This window comes from Denticeps clupeoides, chromosome 5 (assembly GCF_900700375.1).
Source record: "Denticeps clupeoides chromosome 5, fDenClu1.1, whole genome shotgun sequence".
In the NCBI taxonomy this organism is placed as follows: Eukaryota; Metazoa; Chordata; class Actinopteri; order Clupeiformes; family Denticipitidae; genus Denticeps; species Denticeps clupeoides.
In genome coordinates this window covers 25,316,500-25,339,483 of record NC_041711.1, presented here as the reverse complement: position 1 = coordinate 25,339,483, position 22,984 = coordinate 25,316,500, and the positions used below count along the sequence as shown (strand labels likewise).

The 22,984-nt window shown below is 41.5% G+C and overlaps 1 protein-coding gene across 7 annotated transcripts in view; it reads right to left on the bottom strand.

Annotated features, from left to right (window-relative positions):
* Positions 1-512: 512 nt before the first annotated feature.
* pou2f2b (POU class 2 homeobox 2b) overlaps positions 513-22,984 on the bottom strand; it is a 34,034-nt gene continuing 11,562 nt past the window's right edge. For 2 of the 7 annotated variants that reach the window (XM_028981216.1, XM_028981219.1), the window contains exons 2-17: positions 9,686-9,751; positions 9,538-9,572; positions 9,365-9,421; positions 8,127-8,249; positions 7,454-7,720; positions 7,129-7,234; positions 6,862-6,953; positions 6,645-6,782; positions 5,521-5,662; positions 5,091-5,239; positions 4,384-4,575; positions 4,090-4,138; positions 3,863-4,004; positions 3,390-3,458; positions 2,868-2,941; positions 513-2,249 (exon numbers count right to left, since the gene is read on the bottom strand). In XM_028981216.1, the coding sequence (XP_028837049.1) occupies positions 1,921-2,249; positions 2,868-2,941; positions 3,390-3,458; positions 3,863-4,004; positions 4,090-4,138; positions 4,384-4,575; positions 5,091-5,239; positions 5,521-5,662; positions 6,645-6,782; positions 6,862-6,953; positions 7,129-7,234; positions 7,454-7,720; positions 8,127-8,249; positions 9,365-9,421; positions 9,538-9,572; positions 9,686-9,751 (2,030 nt within the window). In that variant the 3' untranslated portion in view covers positions 513-1,920. Of the gene's footprint in view, positions 2,250-2,867; positions 2,942-3,389; positions 3,459-3,862; positions 4,005-4,089; positions 4,139-4,383; positions 4,576-5,090; positions 5,240-5,520; positions 5,663-6,644; positions 6,783-6,861; positions 6,954-7,128; positions 7,235-7,453; positions 7,721-8,126; positions 8,250-9,364; positions 9,422-9,537; positions 9,573-9,685; positions 9,752-13,827; positions 14,071-22,984 lie in introns of those variants that run through there. The other 5 variants (XM_028981218.1, XM_028981217.1, XM_028981222.1 and 2 more) reach the window with 5 other exon arrangements.

Here is a 22,984-nt window from a genome sequence, read left to right as displayed (position 1 = left end):
ACTCTGATGAAGGGTTTGGAAGATAACAAGAACAGAGTGACAACATAGAGCAGAGAATGGGCATGAAACAGAATAAGAAATCACAGATGATTAACATAAAAAATGCCAACTGCTAGAATGTAGTTCATATGTGATTATATAACAAGAGACCAACAGAAAATGAGAGAAAGGTGACAGACTTGCGTAAGTCATTGGAAAAAGATATTGGGCCCTAATTTCACTGTGTTTGTTGCTACATTTTAATAGTAAAATGTCACCAGGATTGAATATTCTAATGACATGCTGGTGCTACACAGTAAAAATGCAGGTACTGTAAAAGAGAATACTCTGTAATCACATTTCAAATGAATAAATTAGTAGACATGAAGGTGTAAATCAAGAGATTTTGCCACATTTTATAAATGCTGATTCCCTAAGGCTGAAGGTCATGTGAGATTTAGTGTGAAATACAACAATAATTATTATTAGGATAATAATAATAACGTATTTACAATCTGCACCAAAAAGCCAGCTTGTTTCTACAACAAAATAGAGCACTTACAGAGCAAGCCTGTTTCTATAGTCAGTCAGCTGTGTCATATTGCCAACAGAAGTAAAATACACATTTATTTAATTAAAATGCCTTTATGGACTGGTTTACTGTGCATGAAATGTGTTATTTTTTATGTTATCAAGAAAATATTACAAATATAAAGCTATTAAAATGGTCACAAACCATGGTTCCTGTTGGTTCCTGACAAATTGATTATTACATCAATAATGTAAATGGAAGTAATATCTCATTGTGTTTGTTACACTGTATTAACTTTCAAAGTGGATTCTGGTGGCACCATCTGGTGGAGAACTCAAATAGCAGATGCAAAATGCTTTGCACGTTCAATTTGGCCAAATTCTATAGAACATCAATGGAGCACTAGTGGGCCTTCAAATTGTTATTTTTGTTCAATCTCTCTCCCTCTCCCTCCCTCAGTTTGTCTGATGTCAATGAAAGGAGTGATGCAGACAATGATGATGATGATGAGACCAAAACAACAGTTCAGCAATTTACATAAATAGATTTATGTAACTGTAACTGTATATATTTACAGATCACCAGATTATGCAATATGAAATATGATAAAGAACATATCATGTTCAAAAAAGAAAAAAAAAGAAAGGCTATATACAAATTCCTCATTTATAAATGGAAGTATTTTCACTTTTATACCAGAATAAGTATGATTAATGGATAATGAAAGACATGACATGAAAGATATTATAACAATGCATGTGATAAGATAAGATGGGTGCATGACTTGAGTTGGTCTGATCCTGGACAGTTTTTTATTTACAGGTCCTTTGGATAAAGCTTTTCTCTCCATATTTTTGGTTTCGGTTTTTGGTATTTTGGTATGGTTTTTCTTCAGGACCGTGTGTAATCACTCCACTGAATTTTTGGTATAATTCCTCCACCTTTTTGAACAGCAGCTCTGTAGTGAAGTCCTTATTATTTTTTGTCTTAACTAGCATTCCTAAATACACACAGTAAATGTTCTTTTGTCATTTTTGGTTCAGAATCATCATGCTTCTTCTTCCCTGTCATTTGTTTTTTAAAAAAGTAGGTTTTTTTATCCAGAGAAGAGATGCTCAGAGTTGCTCATTATTGACAAAGAGTCCCACCAAGTTTCCTCCTCAGAAGATTTTTGGTTTAGAGCTCCCCCTTTTTTTGCACCTCTCTTCCTGTTTCACTTCAGTCTCTCCCTCTCTCCTTTCTTCCATTCTGTATATATTTGGCTTTGGGAGACTGGGAGAGAGCAAGAGAAAGAAAGTGAATAAGAAAAATGGACAAGGGGAGAGCAAGAGAGAGTTTGAGAGAGCTTTGGTTGAAAGGCATGGTTTTTTCTCTCCTCTCCCTGTCCTGTCTTTGGCCAGATGGCTGCGTCACTCAATGTTGGCCCTTCCCAGAGGCTGTGGGCTGTGGGCCATTTCACTGGAGGAGCATGACGAGGCAGGGCTAGAGCAGGGAGAAGGGGAGCAGGGGCTGGGGCTCATGCCACCAATCCCCGAAAATAAGGAAGGCCTGGCAGGTTTGTTGACCGTGGAGCTGACCAATCCAACTCCAGCACCTGCAGCCATTGGCAGCAGGGCAGAGTGATTAAGGAAGAGGGAGGAAGGAAGGCCCACCCCCTGGGGCCCAGAGCCGCCCACCAAAACTTTACCACCCCCTTCAAGACTGGAAATGGGCAGCTGACCACCACTGGCTGCTAGGGCTGAGAGACAGAGAGAGAGAGAGAGAGAGAGAGAGAGTGTTACGAGAGTTTAAAGTTTAAAGATGACTTTGTACAGCAGGAGACTCATAGAATATTGTTAATACTTATGGCTGTTGTGTGTTATATTACTTATATCATTTACATTAATATTTATGCCATTTAGTCGATGCTTTTATCCAGAGCGACTTACAATCAGTAGTGGCAGGGACGGTTGAAAATGTGACTGTGGACTTTTGGTTATGAGGCAAGTGTTTTACATACTGGGCTACTACAAACTCTATGCCCTCAGTGTAGTACAGTGAATATCCTCACTTGCTGTGTGTTTTGAGTGCAGTCTTGACAAATGATGACAGTCAACAAATAAATAAATAATGTTTCTATTAGGAGTTATCATATATAGTCTGGTCATATTGCCAACTTTTTTTTTGCAGGTGGGCGTTTGAGTGAAGGAAGCCGGAACAACAAGCAGAATTAACAAACACACATGCACACGCGCAGACACACAAAGTAGTTTCGACCTGAATGCTTTCTTTCTCATCTCCTCCAGCCTTCTGCCTGTCACATTGGACATCTTTCTTTCTATTTCTCTTACTTTATCACTCCCTCCCTCTCACACACCTTGTATTGTAGCAAGTGGGTTGCTGCTGATGAGAGCTTGGTTCATCCCTGTGTTAACTCCCATCACAGTGTTCCTGAGTCACATACATAGACACACAAACACACACACACACACACACACACAGAAAGTGACAGTAGGCAAAAGCAGAAAGCAGATTTAGAAGCAGGCCTGCAATTTGGTTATTCCCAGCACCTTACAAAATGACACACTATCCAAGAATCATCAGCATGACTGGTTACAATGGCAATATAAAAGATGGACAAGAAAAGACACAGACAATTCTACAAAACATTACTGGTCCTCAGTGTGACTTTAAGTTGCCCATTCTGAAAATATGTGACTATGTCAAATCCTGAATTAATAGAAAAAAGGGCTCAATGTGTGTTTGTGTCCCTTTTATGCTTTGACAGCAAAAAAAAAAAAAAGGTAAAATAACGTTAAGCACAGCTGGAACATGATTGTGTGTGTGTGTGTGTGTGTGCACAGACAACAAAAATGAATTCTCTCTTTACTGTATTCACCTCAAGTTTGCAGCAAAATCTGTGATGTAGTTAGAAACGTCACCATTCTTTTTACCAATACGCCATGGGCTGTGGACAAAGAGATCACAAACACAGAGAAACACATGGGGTTAAAAGCTGCTGTTGGACTGGAGTACTTCAGATACCCAGCACGCCTCACTGTTCACACGTGCAGGTCTGCGTCTGTGAACATGTTCTGCCTATGTTCATGTTCTGCCTATATACCCGAGAATGGGTGTCAAAATGTTACTGATAAAGATTTACATCTGCACAATTAATAACACCTGATGTTGAAACTGTATGTGTATAATAACATTTAAATATAAAAAAACAATTTATCTCTGACACTATTATGGAATTTGTCCATGTAACTTTAGGATGTAAACACTTTTGGATTATAGAAAGTGGTTTGGACTATTCTTTATCCAAAAACGCATTCCAGCATGTACAGTCTTGTGTGTGTTGGCACTAACCCTGTGTTGGGACTCAGTGTACTGTGGCTAGGAGGGGCAGGGCTGGTTGTGCTGCAAGGAGGAGGAGTTACGGGAGAAGGTGTTGAGCTGAGGGTAGCTGCACCACTGGGGGTCATAGAGCAAATGGACGGCATGGTTGTCACTGGGGAAAGGAAACAGAAGAGGTTACTGCAGTGGCATCCCAGGGCTGGTAGATATTAATTTGGATAATTCTATACAAGTCTTACCTGTTGTGCTGAGGCTGGTAACAGCCTGAGAGAGTCCCTGATTGGACATCTAGTGGTAGGTCAAGACACGAAAAGACAAAAAAAGCAATTGGGATTGGTAACAGTTTCTTATGAGCAATTAGTCTTTTTTAAAGATAAAAACACTTTTCTTAAAAAGAAATGTCAATGTTTTCTTTACATCAATTGCTACCCGATGACACATTTTCTGTCAGATAGCAGGGAGAGTAGTTGGGTGCAAACCATTCAGGGATTCAGAGTAAATACAGGATGGGTTAGTGAGTGTGTGGATTGTACCATGTGTGGGCTGTAGCAGGGGGGTTTGTGCGTCGCAGGGGCAGGCTGGTTGGGCAAGGGAGACGTGGCACTGGAGGGGTTGATGCGTTTCTCTTTCTGTCGGCGGTTGCAGAACCAGACCCTGATCACCTCCTTTTCCATGCTGAGCTGCTCAGCGATCAGAAGAATCTCCTCTGAGGTAGGCTTCTGGTTCTGAAGGGAAGAAACACTCCAAGGTAGTGAAGTACGAATGGAGACAGGCATGTTACAAGAATCTTATTAAGATTAAGATTCTTCTAATTTAGTCTCTGAAAATACTCAAATTTGTACCTGTGAAAAATAGAATTCTCCTACAGGATGTGCTTAATATGCTTTATTAATGTCCTTAATGTATGTTTCGTATTTCATACATGGGTCTTAGTAGATTTGAACATCTTACTTTAAATGTTAATTTCCTGTGTTTACTTGCGCACCTTTAATAGCATTTAAAATGCAGTTAAACTCACCTGAATGACAAAAGAGTCAATTTTTGGAAATTAATGTTGTTTTAGTTTGTTTACATTTAGTATAGAGCATACAGTTAATGAAAATGCAATATGTATGTATCCCAACACATATTTACTAAATTAGATAGAGAAAAGTACATTTCTGCATCCTGAGCACAGACAATATTTTAACTGCCGAATACTGAATCTAAGTTTTGACTGACATTGTCTGTCTGGTCTCACCGTGATGAAGCTACGCTCCAGAGCCACACGGACATTGGTCTCAATGCTGGTGCGTTTCTTACGGCGGCGCCCAGGCAGTCCATCAAAGCCGAGAGAGGGAGAAGACATTGAGCTGGGACTCGGCATGGTGCTGTCCATGGACATTGTCTCTGTAAGGAGGTAATGAATGGGCTCAGACATAAATAAAGAAATCACACTCGCATATCTACTACATCAGTCTATAAGCACTAAAACGCATTTTATTAAAATAATCGTATTTTCTGACATTAATTAATTAATTGATTGATTATTTTAGTTTAGTTCCTACAGTCTATAACATTTTCCAAAAAATAAATATTGTGTTTATGCAGCCTGTATAATACTCTATTGTTTTTGAATGTACACTTATTTAAAAAATTGTAATGGTGCTCTATTTTGTAACTACTAGTACCAGCATCGTTGAGCCACTTCTCCAGGAGGGGCTTGAGTTTGCACATGTTCTTAAAGCTTAGGTTGAGGGCCTCAAAGCGTGAGATGGTGGTCTGGCTGAAGTCATTGCCGTACAGTTTCCCCATAGCAAGACCGACATCCCCCTGCGAGAGGCAAAAGAGAGGAGGTGAAATGTGTGTCACTGGTGGGGCATATCTTGCTGGAATTGCTATAGACTTCCCTATTTTTGCAAACACTTTCTGTCTGAACCGACTGTAAACTGATGACTCAGTCACACCTGAGGTGTTTGAGGTCTCACATGTATGCGAGTGACCCCCAACCACAATTTACGCAGTACACAAACTATGTGCTTGAGTAAAAGTAGAGTTACCCAGGGTAAAATTCTACTACAGTAAAAGTAAAAGTCCTCCATTTAAATTTGTACTTGAATAAAAGTACAAAAGTATTTGCCTTAAAATGTACTTAAATATCAAAAGTAAATTAAAGTGATTTATTGCAGTTCTAATGTCTAATTTTAATTTACGGATTAAATCAGTTTTATTTATGTGAATTTTGCATAGAAAATCAATTTGTAGAGAAATTCCATTAATTAAGAACTAAGAATTAATGGACATTTTTTTAATGCTGCCGGAGTCTACAACCCACACGTGGCTCAGGTAGTGCAGCTCATCCAGGATGGCACATGCCGAATACTGAGCTGTGGCAAGAAGGTTTGCTGTGTCTGTCAGCATAGTGTCCACAGCATTGTGTCAACTGCCTTTTGATAAAGTAGTGGAGTAAAATATGGCTGTGAAGATTTTCAGTCATCCAGGTGAAGTTGTCTAAAAGTTGAGTCATGGCAACTGTACTTTTATATATAAATTTTAAGGTCAAAACGTTTCATTCTGCATCCACAGAACTTCGTCAATCTGAGGGAAGTTGGCTGGTGACCACAAATTTTACCTCCAGGTCATTCACATGTCACTCCTGTCTTGAACAGGTCGTTTGTGTCACTTGTCATAAACATTCAGACATGTAAATATTTTAGTACAAATTTGAACAAAAGTACAAATACACAAAAAACTACTTAAGTATAGTAACGAATTACATTTACTCCGTTACTATCCACCACTGCCAACAACTGACCTGTGTGAAGCCCAGCTTGATCCTGCGCTGTTTGAAGGTGCGTGCAAACTGCTCCAGCTCCTCCAGGTCACTGGGCTCTTCAGGGTGAGAGGTCACAGTATTCACAGAGCTGACACCACCCTCCACATTCTTCTCTCTCTGTCATAGATTTTATAGCGTTAGCACATTTATCTAAGTTCAGACTTTTTTATTTTTGGTTATTGCTGAGCGGCTCAACCTGTGCTTGCAGCCCCAGTCTGGATTGAGTGGTCAGGAGGCTCCTTTGGTTTTGTTGAGGTAGTGGAATTAAATTTGGTGTCGATAGCAGACCTGGAAAAAAAACGACTAATGAACTAAATCTCAGATCATGCATCAAAACTCAAATCAGCCTGTAAATCTGAATTTAGTAAAGAAAACATGATTATGCAAATGAACATATGAGACAAACATATGAAAAGGCAATTTTCTGAGTTACTAGGACATGAACTGATGAGCCCCCACCCACCTTGTTGGCCTTGCTGGGCCTGCGGAAGAAGGAACTGGGCAGGTGACTGTAAAGGATGGCCCTGCACCAGAACTAACTGCTGTAGTTGCAACAACTGTTGTATGTCCTGTGGGAAGAAAAGAAGGAGAACACGAACATGAGATGAAGACAGAGGGAAAGAAGTCAGAGGAGTGATGTACTGGACCCCATAACCCACAAACATTTTGTATTTTGGGATGAGAAGACATTGCGGTGTGTGGGACTACATCTCATATACAAAACCACAGGCTGTCCAGTGCCCATAGCACAATGTCTCGGCATGTCAGCTCTGATTGGCCAGCCGTACCTGGGCAGTGAGCTGGATTGGCTGAGAGAGGGAGAGCTGGGGTGGAGGGGGAGGAACCTGTTCCTGTGTGCTCTGTGACTGGCTTTGCTGCACTTGCACTTGAGGCTGAGCAGGCTGCTGCTGCTGCTGTTGCTGCTTCTGAGCTTGCTGCTGATTGGCTGCTGCTGCAGCATGAGCAGCGTTGGACTGTTGCACAGCTGCAGCCAGGAGCTGAGCCTGCGCCTGCTGCAGCAAGAGCTGCTGCTGTGTGGGCAAGAGAGCTGTTAACTGAGGCAGAGAAATAGCAGGGAGAGCAGAGGCAGAGGGGGAAGGAAAGAAGAGGAAGACAGTCATATACTTCCCAGTAGGAAATGCAGGTCAGTGTAAAGCATTGGCAGAATGTCAGTGTAAAGCAGAAGTTAAAGCTCTGCTCTACATACACACACACACAGACGAACACATTTGTGTGAATGTTTTAATAAAAGTGTAATGTAATATTTATGCAAATGTGTGTTGAGCAGTACAGAATCTCATTGGCAATCCATCGGCAAATTAGCATGTTTCAGTCTTTATCAGATATTATATAGACATTTGGAACACACACTCATTTTGGTGACTCGTCAATGAAAATGAATGTTGAAAAGATGCTGTTAAATCTCTATATTGTGTCTGTACACGCTTAACCCTGTCTTACCCCTGCAAGCTGGCTGCCTGTCAACATGAGCTGTGCATGAGGGAGTGGCGTCTGGGTTGGAGTCGGGGCGGGGCCAGGTGGAGCGGGGTTTGGGGACATTTCTCCACATTCTTCTAGTTTACCCTGAAATAAAATAAAAAAAACATAAGGTAAAGGCTGGCTTCATGAATTACTTCATGAATGAAAATTGTCTCATGAGATAAAGGCAGCACTTTTTACATTTACATTTACAGTATTTAGCAGATGCCCTTATCCAGAGCGACTTACAATCAGTAGTTACAGGGACAGTCCCCCCCTGGAGACACTCATTGTTAAGTGTCTTGCTCAGGGACACAATGGTAGTAAGTGGGGTTTGAACCTGGGTTTTCTGGTTCATAGGCGAGTGTGTTACCCACTAGGCTACTATCCAGTGCATTATTCCGGGAGAGCCACCCACACTTATAAACACACTAATGGAAATGATGAGAAAAGGAAATGAGTATGTTCCAATATGAGTGACTGTTTTTCAATAAAAATCATCTGTTCTCTCTGTCAGTGGTTATAGGCATATCCTGCTCCAGGCGTGGGGTAAAATATTGCTTTTTCAAACATCAAAACAAAACTTTTTTTGCTTCTCTATTTTTTTTTTTACCCATTATCTCCATCTTTTCATCCATTTTTAAAATTTTACACCAAATTAACCTTGCATAGTTGTCTTCCTATATTGAACATGAAAGTGAACGTGAAGTGATTGTCATTGTGAAACACTGCAGCACAGCACACTGTGACACAACGAAATGTGTCCTCTGCTTCTAACCATCACCCTAGAGAGTAGTTTCGCTCAGTGGAACCTCAGAGGCACCTTGGCGGTTCGAGATTTGAACCAGCAACCTTCCCAGTACGAGTCTGCTTCCTTACCCGCTAGGCCACCACTGCCCCAACGACTAACATCTACCACTATTTCTCTCGTACCCACCAGTGTTTCCCATATCTGTTTTAGGTGAATTTTAAAACCAACATTAGCAACTAGGCATGTCAGGACAGGTGAGACTTCAGGGGGCAGATTTTGCATATCAGGATGCAAATTTGCTGGAACCTCATGACGTCATATACACTATCCTATTGCTTTTACTGCACTCAGGTGCACATGTGAAGACACACCATCACCACATTTATCATGAACAGACCATATTTGCTGATGTAAACACACATAGAAACATGCATTTTACATATTCATATATTCGCGCATGCTGACTTACCTTGCTGTTACTTAGCGTAGGAGAGAGGGAGAAGGGGTTGATTTTCATTGGCTGAAACTAAGGGATTCACACAAATCAGTCTTCAAGCAAATTAATTGGTATCAATACTAAATGTAATTCTATCAATAATGGAAATAAATGTATTTTAATGATGGTTTGACTGTAAAACCGACCTGGTGGTGTATTTCAGGTCCATTTCTTTCTGATTCTGTGTGAAAGAATGAGATAATAATTCTATTATTATATTATATTTCTATGTGATAAAAATTGTTATGTTAAGGTCAATCAGTGTATATTTACATACAGATACAAGCATCTCACCTGCGCTGTCAGCTGGAGAGTCGGCCCCAGAATTCTCAGCCTCTACAGGCTTAGACATCCTTATATCTACAAGTAAGAAAAGGAGAGACAGACAAAATGAAACACAATCGGCATTTTAAACACCAGCAGGAACAACATTTCATTAATTCTGGAATTTCATGGAAGGCACATCACCAATCTCTACACATCTAGAATGCAGTTTTTTGACAAGTCATTTTCATATTATTTCTATAATTTAAAGGTCTCATGCTTCACCGTTGTAGACTTACGGTAATCAACCACAACATTATATCCATTTACATAGGACCATCAAAACAGCTTCTTCACTCTTTATCTTCAAGATGACTTTTCTGTCTAGAAAGATACATGCATGGCTCTGTAGCAACAGATTCATCTGAGATTCCATTCCGGCCATTGTCCACTGTAATGTGAGTTTGGACCATGGATCAACAGAAGAGGATGAGCTGGCATTTTAGCTAATTTATGGGGAAGAGATAGCAGGAAAAAAGGTAGGATGGTGGATGCTCTGGTGTGATGTACTCTGGATGTTCTGAACTGGCAGTGGCCTCTTTCAGCAGGATAATAATATGCCTTTCCACACTGTAGAAAGGGTTTCAGGAATGGTTTGAGATTTAAAAAGATTTGGGGTCCTTTTCTCGATCTGGTTAAGTAAGAATTTCCCTTCTGTTCCTGGGTGATACAGGTCTGGGTGGAACTCTGCAGTGGTGGTTTTAAATGTATGTACGTATGTATGTATTTATTTGTGGGGGTGATTTTGGGGGGGGTTGGCAATTGTTATTGCTCATGCTCTAATTCCAATAATCAAAGTTACATAACTTTACAAAGTACAAAAAAAACAATAGTTTGAGGTTCTCCAAGTTCTACAGATCTCAATGAAATCAAGAATTCATGCTCATTAGGTACCTGTTTTTAATGTTGTAGCTGACTAGTGCAAATGTTGTCAGTGCTAAAACCCCAGGCTTTTTTGCACCTCATTTATATTTCACTGCAGCAATGCAAAAAACCCCCAATTTCACATAAGCATAGATCCTATTTTGAACTATGATATTGTAGTTACATGCAGAAATAAGTCTATCCAGCTGTTTACTGAACAAATCAGCACTTCATAGCAAGTAAGTTCCCACACGGTTTTTCAAAGATGAAAGTAATGTTCTTCTAAGTGAAAAACCCAGCATGCTGGGTCTCTGGCTTTACACGTATTTTTGGTTTTGGGGTAGGAGGGCTCTGGGGAACACAGTGCATGTATAGAGGCTTGACTCCTCCACATAATGTGTTACTCATTGTTACGTCATCCGCTCCCGTCACACTCCATGGTTGCCCTTGGGACAGCCCCAGTGAGGTACCCTTCGGGGCAGGAGGTTAGTGGGGTATGGTAAGAGTGCAGAAAGATAATTCGATGTTCAAGTTTGTGTTTGACCCTTGTTGACCTAAGGTGATTAATAAGCACAATTTAAAGTACTGAAAATGTTTTTTCTGGACTGAGTGAATGACAGAAAAAGGGTGTGTGCGTGAGTGAAGCACTCCTCTGTGACTGCAACAAGCTCTTCTAATACACAGACTTCCCTTTTGTGAGAAATATGCAAATTTGCCCAACGACCAACTAATTATATCCACCACCTGCATAAAACGCTCGTCTCAGCCTTTGGTCTCTCCCTCTTTCTTGTTCCTTTCTTTTCTGTCTGTTTTTTGGCAGAACTGAGAAATGCTGACAGAAATTATTTATTTTTGCCTGGTATTACCGTAAACCATGACAGTGTGACTTGGGAAGGATAGGTGGCGGTATTTAGGCAAAATGATTTTCAAAAGAAGGCCCGGCACGGATGACCCTGACATAATGATCTGGAACTTGGGCTTTGTGTTTATGTCTTTTACACACACACAAGCACACACACAAGTACACACTGCAACGTTTCCTATTGTTCTGATTAAGTTTACACTTTACACATTTACACTTTTTCTGCCTTATGTTTGTCCAGAAATAATTGTCTCAGCCAACCAGTTGGTGCTCTCCTTGGTCATGTGGTTTTCAGACAGACATCATAGTGGGAAGGGGGAAGCAGCTGAACAGGAAATCCCCACTCCTGTCCCTTTGTGGATGCACGACTTTGGTCTACTAGACATCAGCACTTCACTGACCACATCATACACTAGAGAACTCTGCAATTAATGGAACCGATTTAGTGCTAATTCCGGACTTCATTCATAAATTACTTATCCCTTGAAAAAATTATGAATTTTGGTAATGTAGCTTGGCTAAACTAAGATGTAATTCAGTTTATAATACTGGCATGCTATGTGTGTCATATAGTTATTATTATGGTTTTGATTATGCCCTACAAATTGAGAACAGCTACGTTGCACTGGCCTAAATAGATGTGTTGAGTTATATACCTACTAAGTACATAATAGATCATTGTAATTTCAACAATATGCATCAAATGTTACACATTATTCCATTATGTATAAACTATTAATTCTTTAATGAATTAAATAATTTTTCAGTTGTAACTACTTTCATATTCACACACAGTATGAAACACTACAGAATTATATTTTGTAATAATAGTAATCATAAAATTCAAGTAATTACATTTTTACATATAATGTGTGTGCGTGTGTGTTTGTGTGTGTATATTTATATATATAAATCTCTATATATGAATTAAATATTACACTGTATAAATAACTTTAGGCTGCAAAATGCATGTACAAATATACAAATACATGTAAAAATACAAATACAGGTAAATACATATAATATTTATATGGTTTTGATTGTGATTGTATATCAGCTCATGTCCTCTGCAGTGCTTTAATAAAGAAATAGAATGTATACTATTGAAAAGTATAATGTTGTGTCTAGAACTGTATTGTTATACAAAACAATTCTACAGTTAAACTGCTTATTAAAACAGTGTGAATTTAAGTGTTGTCTAACTATATATCATATGACAAAGTGTACATTGAATATTAGACAATGATATGGAAGTACTGTGGGACTAATCTCTGAATTAGTGTGCATGACATACCATATGATTAATGCTACATACTAAATGGAATTGTATAGCGAGATACTATTGTATCTCAACGGTACATTACTGTATATTGATATGTAGACGATACATATCATGGTTTGGTGCCTTCCTCTCACTTCCCTCCACTGACTTCCCCTCAGCCATGACTGCAAGCAGGGTGTTAAACCAAACCCTTACAGTCAGTAGGGTTATTAATACTATACTGACACTCCTTCTCTACACTTAGTGAACACGCACATGCATAGTGTAGACCCAGCTTGTCACACACTTACAAAAATAAGAAAGTGGTTTCTTGTCAAACCACTCTCGCTTCATCATATTTATCACATAAAAACAGTAGCATGCACACCCATCACTCAAGAGTGTTATAAACATGAAATAGTTCCCTGTCTACATTCTGACAACAACAGTACAATATAGCAATAGTTTTCATTAGATCATGTGCACACCTATGAAGATTAAAGTTTCAACACCTGGAGCTATCTTTCTCGAAACCATCAATATAGTTATGTCATTTGCAGAAAATGTCATTTAAAATGTGTGCTCAACCCAGCATACATCATACAGCAACAGACGACACACCACTGAAACTTCAGAACCATGACTCCCCTCCACCAATGCCCCTGCAACTCCCTAGCAGTTTTGTGGGAACTGTTACAAACATAGTTTTCTGGAATATTCTACAACAAATACCGAGAACAAGTCCACTGAACAAAAGCAGAGACTGACTGTTATCAGGCACGTGGGGGTTCCTTTTGAATACAAAATCACATTTATATCTGGTTATGTGTGGTTCATTCAGAACATCAAACAGCAACCCAAGTCCCAAAAGAAGTCCTGATCAGTTGAATATTGTCAATAATGTGAATTAGTGAACAGCGATGAATAACCCTGTGGCCATTTTAACTTAAGATGAATGATCATGCCAGAAACAGAAAACAGATTTCTAATATTTAAACATAGAACAAATACTCTAAACATCGCTCATATTTAAAAAGAATTCAAAGTTGAATTATATTTAGTATTATTTAATAGCACACCCCAAATAGCTTATTTACCTTGGAATAATGAATGAAATAAACATACCTGGCAACCACAAGTGTGAGTAATCCATTGCCCCTATCCCTCCAGTTTTAGTCATGTCTGTATATTAGTGAATGTGTGTGTGTGTGTGTGTGTGTGTGTGTGCGCGTGCATGCACTGGCTGCGCTTCTCGCGTCTCACTTTCTAACACTCATCCATCTCTCTGCCAGCCTTCCCTCTCACTGCATGTGAACTTGTCAGACGAACAAAGTGAAGACCAGAAGACAGAGAGAATTTTCATGCTCCTGTCCTCCCTAGCTGCTCCATCCTCCCTCCCTCCCTCAACGGTATCCCCGCCTACTCTGAAGCTCCGCCCTCAACCCTACATCATGAGAGAGAGGAACAGGCAGACCGAGAACCAGAACTGAGCATTATTTGTAGCTATTAATTATGACTCAGAAATGAAAACAGAATACTGTGAGCTGGTTATAGTGAAATCTCACTTCATTTGTGCATCATTTTATCATCTTTCACGGACCAAAACCCCAGCAGTGCGTCAAACCATATAAAGCTATCAACCAGTGGAAAGAGAGAGAGGAAGTAAACAAAAAAGACGTGGGCAGCGCAGGGGTGAATGGCAGCGTGCGGGGGAGATGAAGGTTTGTGAAGTGGGAGTGTGGTGAAGGAGGAGAGATGTAAAAGAGGTGACTGAGGGCGAACTGCTTGCCATTGGAAAGTGCCGGGGCTGCTGGAAACAGTACATCACGCTCAGCGTGCGGTTTAAAAAAGGCCTTGCACGTTTGTTCACTCACTCACTCACTCACTCCGTGGTCACTTTTTAACCCGGATCTTCATATTAGTGCTGTGACGTAATAGGAACGTGGTTAAGATCAATGCGAGACAGCTATTAGGAGTTTCAAAACTGTTGGCGTGCACTACAGGACGTGTGCTGTGTGCTGCTTGGGTGAGATGAGGGGGCTGCTGAAGGAAGGAAAAGAGAAAGAGGAACGACATGAGGCAGGTTCTCCTTCATCATTCCTGACCTCGTTTCTGTTTTTTTGTGTCCCTCTACAATCTGGGTTAGGATCTTCTGGTGAGACTGGCAAAGAGATGAACATTTACTATTGTCCTTCACCCAGTTCTTTTCCTCTCCTGTTCTGAACGACTTTTTAATATTAGATAAATTCAACCTAAATCCAGTTATTGAACTGCTATGAAAATGTGATCTTAGTAAAACAGACAGATTTCTTATAATCCCACATTTGTTCAATGTTAAAATGATCATTTTACATTTTAAACCAAAAAAAATTTAGAAGATTGTTCATAGATGATTTAGATATTATTAAGAAGATACTAAATAATATTTACATTTACAGCATTTATCAGACGCCCTTATCCAGAGCGACTTACAGTCAGTAGTTACAAGGACAGTCTCCCTGGAGCAATTTTTAGGGTTAAGGGTCTTGCTCAGGGACACAATGGTAGTAAGTGGGATTCGAACCCGGGTCTCCTGGTTCATAGGTGAGTGTGTTACCCACTAGGCTACTACCACCCTAGTTTATATTTAACGTCACTTTTCAGTGCCAGTCAGCCTGGAATGATACACAATAACCACATGGGGGCACCCTTCGCCAAGAGCTGGAGCATTCGCTGTCCCTTGCAAACCTCTTGGTCCTCCACGTATAATTAAAAGGCGGAGGGACAGAGGGTGCTCAACCTTAACCTTGACAATGACTGAAGTAAATAAATTAACTCGTTCTAGTGCCTTTTTACTCCTTCAAAACCTTTCAAACGTAGAGACAAACACACAGACAGACAGCAGTCACTGAATGAAAATGCCCATGTTCTATGTTACCTGTAATATCACATTAGGAATCGCACAATCAGATATTTTTTAATAGGTAAGGACGTTCTGATTATGTATTGTATTATGTATTGGTTATGCCCCATTTATTATTTAACCAAACACAGCTTTGTCTGATAATAGTTTAACAAGTAATTTTGTTGCTAACGAGCCAAATATACACAGTCACACCCAGTGTGTGAGGTGTGCATATATACGTGTGTATTGTCTTTCTGAGAGGTCGGGGGCAGTCGAGAGGTGGTGGCCCCAGTGGTCTGGGATGTCCAGGCCCTGTGACAGATTGCATGTGGGTCAAGGAGGGGGTGTGTCCATGTTTGCCACCAGGGTCAAAGATCGACACACTGCCCTGGCAATGGCCCAGCCTTTCCCCCCACCTCTACAAAGTCTCTGTCACCATGGCAACGTGGCCAGGCTCTGGCAGCCGGCGACCGGTGATCTGAAAGCCCAGAAGTGTGCCTGGACTTTGTGTGTGTGCCCTGAGCAGACAATAGCATTAGCATGTGACTTGCCATGTGTGTGTGTGTGTGTGTGTGTGTGTGTGTGTGTGCACATGCGTGTATGTAAGATTCACATTCACACTACAGGCCAACAAATACATGGTGGATATCACAGTCTACAAACAATAATGAAAAAGCTCAGAGCGATAATAAGGTCTCCTCCAAAACCCCAGAGAACCTCACCAAAGAGGAGGGAGAGGGAAAGAGCGATGGAGATAGGCAAAGGGGGACATTCTCGATTGGGTTCGTTGACACACTGTGCCTTTATCAGCTAGGAGAGGAAGCAGTGATCAGGGCCCAGCCAATTCAATCCTGCCCCATACAGGAGCTCCTCCACTGGGGCTACCAGGAGGCCACCGGCCCTGAGAGAGCCATCAATCATCCCTCTGTCACCAGGTCTCAGGCTGCGGGAAAATGCCTGTGTGTGTGTGTGTGTGTGTGTGTGTGTATATATACCACTATTCACACACAGCTATAGTGACTGCACACTCACATTTATCAGGTAAGAACAGTCTTTTTTCAGTGGAAAAAATAAAGTTGTGGAACAGTAAAATTATGTAAATGTAGTAGGTGGTAGTAGCCTAGTGGGTAACACACTCGCCTATGAACCAGAAGACCCGGGTTCGAATCCCACTTACTACCATTGTGTCCCTGAGCAAGACACTTAACCCTAAGTTGCTCCAGGGGGGCTGTCCCTGTAACTGATTGTAAGTCGCTCTGGATAAGGGCGTCTGATAAATGCTGTAAATGTAAATGTAGCACAGCAGTGAAGCCCCCTCCCACATGCAATCACACACACGAAGATAGCAAAGATGTCCTTTTTGTGGCGGGTAATGAACGGCCCTCAGGACTAACATGTGCTTCTCTCATGCTCTTCTTTAGTCTCTGTATCTGTCACGTTCTCGATCCACCCCCTCTCTCCCCAACTGTCTAAACTCTCCATCCCTTCCTCTGCTCTACACCCCTCCATAATCGCTTGTTCGATCTTCATCATTCTCTCCATCTACCCCCCTCCTTCACCCCAGCTGCTGGCTCGACTTTCACTTTCCTCCCTTTCGATGCCTCCTCAGCCCCTTGTGCCGTTCTTCCTCTTTTCTGGGCCCCATTGCTGCCTCTCTGCTCTGGTCAGCAGCAGCTGTGACATCACTGGACATTGCTCTGCACAACGATTGGACACTGGGTCACGTTGCCAGGCAACAGCAGTGAAAGGTCTCTGAGTGTGTGTGTGTGTATAGGTGAGTGTGTGTGTGTGTGTTTAAACCTGTGCCTCAGACATGGGTCTGTTGTGTGCTTGTACAGGTGCTCAGTGGTTATTTGCAAAAGAGAGAGTAATACATTTAGGACGCTTTGTCCCTACCATGCGTTACTGTGATAACAGGTAAATATATTTATTTGGTGTATTATTGAAATTGTGAGTGTGTGTGTGTGTGTGCTGTGTGTATCTCGGGGGAGTGGGTGGTTATTGTATCTGACACAGCGGCTCTTTCTCGCGCCTCATATTTCTGGGCCGATCGATTCCTCTGACTCCCGACAAGACAATAATCGCACCTCCCTCTCTCACTCCATCACAACCATTATTACTGCCCTCCCCAGGGAGCAGGATGGGGGAAAGGAAGGAGGGAGAGGGGGACGAACAAAGAGGAAGAGAAAGAAAGAGTAGGAAGAGAAGAATAAAAAAGAAAGAATGAAGGAGGAAAACATTAATTAAGGAAGCAAGGAAAAAAATGAACTTTTAAATCTTAAGAAAAAATAAACAATATTTAACAGTAAAAGAAAAGACAAAAGAAACCAACAAATGAGTCATAAAGAATCTGTGTGAAAAACTAGACAGGGAAAGAGAGATAAAGAGATGGAAATGAAGAGAAAGGGATGAAAAGGTAACTGGGGGTCTCTGCTGTGATGGTACAATAAAAGAAGGGAATTAACGGAAAGAGATGAAGGATTCACCCTATCTTTTTCCAATAAAGGAGAGAATGGGAGACAGGGCCAGATAGAGACAAAGGGAGAGGTAAGGGAATGTGAGTGTGTGTCACCTCAATCAGTGTCTTCTCTCTCTCTCTCCCTCACACACACACACACACAAACACACAGACGGTCATTTTGGAGGAAGCCATGGTTGAGAAGGGGAAGAGGTGGTGTGCAGAAATGTTATTAAATTGACGCAAGCACAATGGCTGACTGGCAAGCTGACTGCAAACATGCACGCTCGCACACAGACCTTTGTATTCGTACCTTTGCGGGGACCTATGGTGATAGGTTTCAGTGTGTGTGTAATGAGTGTGTAACTACCACTATGTAATGTAACTTGATGTAACTGAACTTTTTAGATAGATTTTAAGTTTTCTTGTGCAGGCCAGCAGTATGGATCCAGATTTTAGTTGGTCCCCACACACACACACACACACACACACACACACACTGACACACAGAGCTCTCTTATTTCATGTGTCACCTCCATGGCCATGAGCTTTGAATCCAGATTACAATTACAGTGATTGGCTTTCAATTCCTGGAATTGCAATTTGACCCCTTAACCCCGTTCTCCCTCCAGCCCTCTCTCTCATTCTGTACTCCCTCACTCCCGCTTGTCCTTATCCCCATTCATCGTTCCTTTCTGCTTTCATGCTCATCAATATTCCTCTTTCCCTTCTCCCTCTATCAGTACATCCATCTCCCTCTCTCTGTAATCCCTCTTCCCTCCCTCCCAGCTTCCTCCCCGTTTTTCATCGCTCTTGTTCCTCCTCTCCTTCCCTTCCCTTCACCTCTTATCCCACTTTCCATCGCTCCCTCTCCTCTCCCTTTTCTGTTTCTAACCACTCTCCATCTCTTCTTCTGCCTGTGCATTCATCCATCCATTTCCCCGTCTCTTCCTTACCATTTTTTTCCAACCACTTTTCTTTCTTCCCCCCCAAGGTTCCTCCATTTTTCTTTCTCTGACCCTTTCTCTAATAATCTAAGAAATAATTTCAGTAGTTTTATTTATTTATATCTGCACTGGGGACATCCAGAGTGTTTGGGAGAGAAATGGAGAGAAGAAAGAGGGAGAAAGAGCGATTGATAGAAGGATGGAAGGGGGTAGAGGTTCCACTGGTGTGCTGGATGTAGGGAGGAGGGGGGTTAGGAAATTGGTCTGGCTAGCGGAACAGCTTTTCACCCCTCTCTACCTCTTTCTCCCTCTCTCTCTCTCTCTCTCTCTCTCCTTCCATACTGCTTTGTATTCTGCAGAGATGACAGGGGGAAAGCTTTATTGCTCCGAGTTTGTATCGATCGGGGCCCCAGTCAGGGGGGTCGCAGACGGCTGGCCATCCCGGGCTCTATTCAACGACTGCTCCCTCACATCACCCCCTCCACTCTCTCTCTCTCTCTCTCTCTCTCTCTCTCTCTCTCGCTGAAATTCAAATTCAAGGCTTCTACTCTCAAAGGTTAAGAAAAGAGGCTGGGGGTGGAGGATACGGCATGGCTGAATGGGGCAGAATTAGATAAACAAACAACAAGTCCCACATTGTAACCTAAGGAAAACCAGCACCTGCATCCCTCTTTCTGTCTCTTCCTCCCCTGGTCCCCGCACACAGTGTAGCAGGCCTGTGTTTGTACAGAACGCGAGTTTCCGTTTGTGCGGATGAGGGGGATGAAGGATGGGCATGTTTAGGCATGCATTTTCATGCAGGCGAGTTCCCACAGCCTCATACACTTTCATCCACACGTACACACACACCTGATTTATACTTCTGAATTTAACATTAAAGAGCAGCCTGGAAAATAACATATGTGTTGCATTCTGCATTCTGTGTGTTGTGTGCTCTAATGCATGTGTGTGTTTATGGTGTGTGTGGGTACAAAGGTTGTGCCACATAATCAGAGGGGTGCAGGTTGCTAAATTCCCAGTGGGAAGTGTTCCTGCTGTCATGGCCTTGAGCAGCCTCTCTACCCATAATTCCTGGCCTCTAGGCCCATTTCAGCCGAATCACAGATTTTAAACCTGAGCCTGGCCTCGGGACATGGGAGCTCATCCATATAGCTTATACAGACACACACACTCACACACCAGCGCACACTGAGACGCTGGGCAAGAAGCACAAAAATGCACACATCAACACACAGAAAGACATCTCACATGCATGAACACACAGAGACCCCCCCAATACAAAATATCATCAGCCTGTTAATCAACTAACAATCAACACAAACTCTGACACAAACCACTCACCACGTGATGATGTCCTTTCGCAGATTATTTAAACTGTGGTATCTATATATCTATTATATATTTATTTTTTGCAGATGTGTACAGCTGTTAAGCACATTTATACACATACATACATATAAAAACACACATACACATTTACTAAGTTTGTATTATATCTTATATAAGATTTTTTATCTTAGATTTAGAAAATGTCAAAATGTCTTTATTTGTGAGTATCATTGCTTCTTATTACAATGATGCATGCCAACTCCAACACACAAAAACTGTGCATGTGCATGGAGACTCATGTGTAAACACACACACACACACAAATGCCTATTGCAGGTACAATGTTCTGTGGATTTCTTGTGAAGTAGTTTCTCCCCCTAAGCCTCTTGGATTGGATGAAAAGGGAGCATTCAATAAAGCTTGAAAATTAAGACGTGCAGAGCGAGAGCATTATGGCTGTGAAGAGAAAAATACACAAAAGCTCCGGGAAGGGGGTGACAGGGAAAAGCAAATATTCCCACTCAAAGCACAATCCTACCCCAGCACTGTGCGATCTTGACCCAATGCATTATTGAGCAGATACAGCAGTACACATGTAGCAGCTTCAAGGCGGCGATGCTTTGCATGTTGAGTTGAACTGCAGCCTTCTTTGTGCAATATTTATGTTTAAATACGTTCTGCTTTCTGGGCCCCTCACAGCTATCCATCTGCCTGTCTAAGAACAGCGCACTGAACCTACTCCCGTCTAAAATCACTTTAAAAGTTGCCTACAGGTTTTCTGCTTTGTCTATATCAGAAGGTAATATTGACAGTTAGCAAATGGGATTTATTTTTATGTTTTGGTAGTAAAGATGGTCATTTTGGAACGATAAATTGAGAAATAAATAAAATGAGTTTTTGTGAAGTTGTGTTAAGATGCAGGGTCATAGTTAACACACTAACAACGAGTGACTACGAATTCAAATTCACAGGCAGAATTAAAAGTCCTAGCAGTGAAAACAACACACCGACCCCTACCCTGTTTTTAGTGCAAAGGGCGGCCCGCAAAGAAGCGATCACTCCCACGGCAATCGATGGCGAGGAAGAGAGGAGAAACAGAGGCAGGGGAGGAGGAAAAATCGGTAAAGAAAGCAGGTTATCTTCTGTCTTTAAGAGGGGGAATCCCTGGGTGGGAGGGAGGGAAGGAGGGATGGGTGGGGTGTTGGGAAAGACCTGAGTTCATTGAGAGAAGGAATGGAGAGAGAGAGGGTTCAGGGTGGAGAGAAAGCAGACAATTATCTGTATTGATTAAAGCAAGCTAGCGCAGTGAAGACTGGGGAAACTATGAGTGGATCAATAGAGGCAGAGCAAGAGAGATGGAGGGGGGATATCATGGAAACATGAGGGAAAAGAGGGTCAATAGGGTGGATGGGGCATGTGATGGAATGACAGTACAGCTGATGACAGTTAATGGTGGAACAGTTAAATATAATCAATTATTTAGTTAAAGCTCATTTTTAAAGTATTTCACTTTTTTGGATTTCCTAAAGCATAACATGAATTTACATATTTGGGTAAAGTAAGTGAAACTGACCCTGATGTACATGAGCATACATGAATGGTTAGATACTTTAATACTTTATGTAATTGTCTATTTTTACAGGTTGAGTAAATGAAATAAAACAACAAGTAAGACGAGTTTTTATTAAGAGTGAAGAACTTTGAAGAATATTTTCAATTGTTCACAATACTTTCAACATTCAAGTTGAAGAACACCTTAAATATATTCAAGTGCACCATTTTAAATGATTGATTAGTGGAGCAAGTGAAATAAACCAAGTGTTTGAAGAACTTTAAATAGCTTTGTAACCAATATGTAATAGAGATTGTTTGGAAATTGTTACATAAACTGAACATTCAGGTAGGATTCCTGAACCATGCCAGTGGCTTTTCAGATCAAAGATCTCGTTCAGGAGTGAGGTGTACTTCAGCGCTGTCCTCACTGGCTTAACTTACACACCCTCAAGTCCATAAACCTCGTTCACATCAGCCCTCAGTGGGCATCCTAAACCAGGCCTCTACTGCTGTAGCTGCAAAGCTGGCAAAGCCCGGGCCACTGGCTCTGCTGAAGGTCGGACCACAGTCACAATTCATACCCAGCTGGGTGATGAAAGTGTTCTCACAACCAAAAAGCATTCTCCTGCTGGGACAAATGTAATCACACAATCATCTATCTATTTCCCTACCACCAGTAGCAGGATCAGCAGCATAACACTATTCCATCAGACAGAGAATAAAGACAGAATGGAAAGAGGTGGAAAAAAACGAGAAAAGAACAAGACAAAAAAGTCAAGGATAATAAAGAGAACAAGGCAAAGAGTGAAAAAAGTGGTGTACAATAAAGATAAATGGCATAATCGGGAGAAAAAAGCAAAAGGCCCAAAAAAAGGGTGTATTTTTGGGGCTGAGAGGAAGGAGGGTGTTGGAGGGAGGGCTGTGCTCACTGTGCGGCCTCCCGAACTCCGCCTCAACGGAAACTGAGCGAAGGGGCGAGACAAAAGCTTCAAAAGAGGAGTAACAAGAGGAGTGGTGTATGGACACAACCTGGAAACCCTCTGACCCCCACCCCCTCCAAAACCCCAAACCTCCACTAATCCCCCATCAGGCTGTACCCACCCCCTCCCA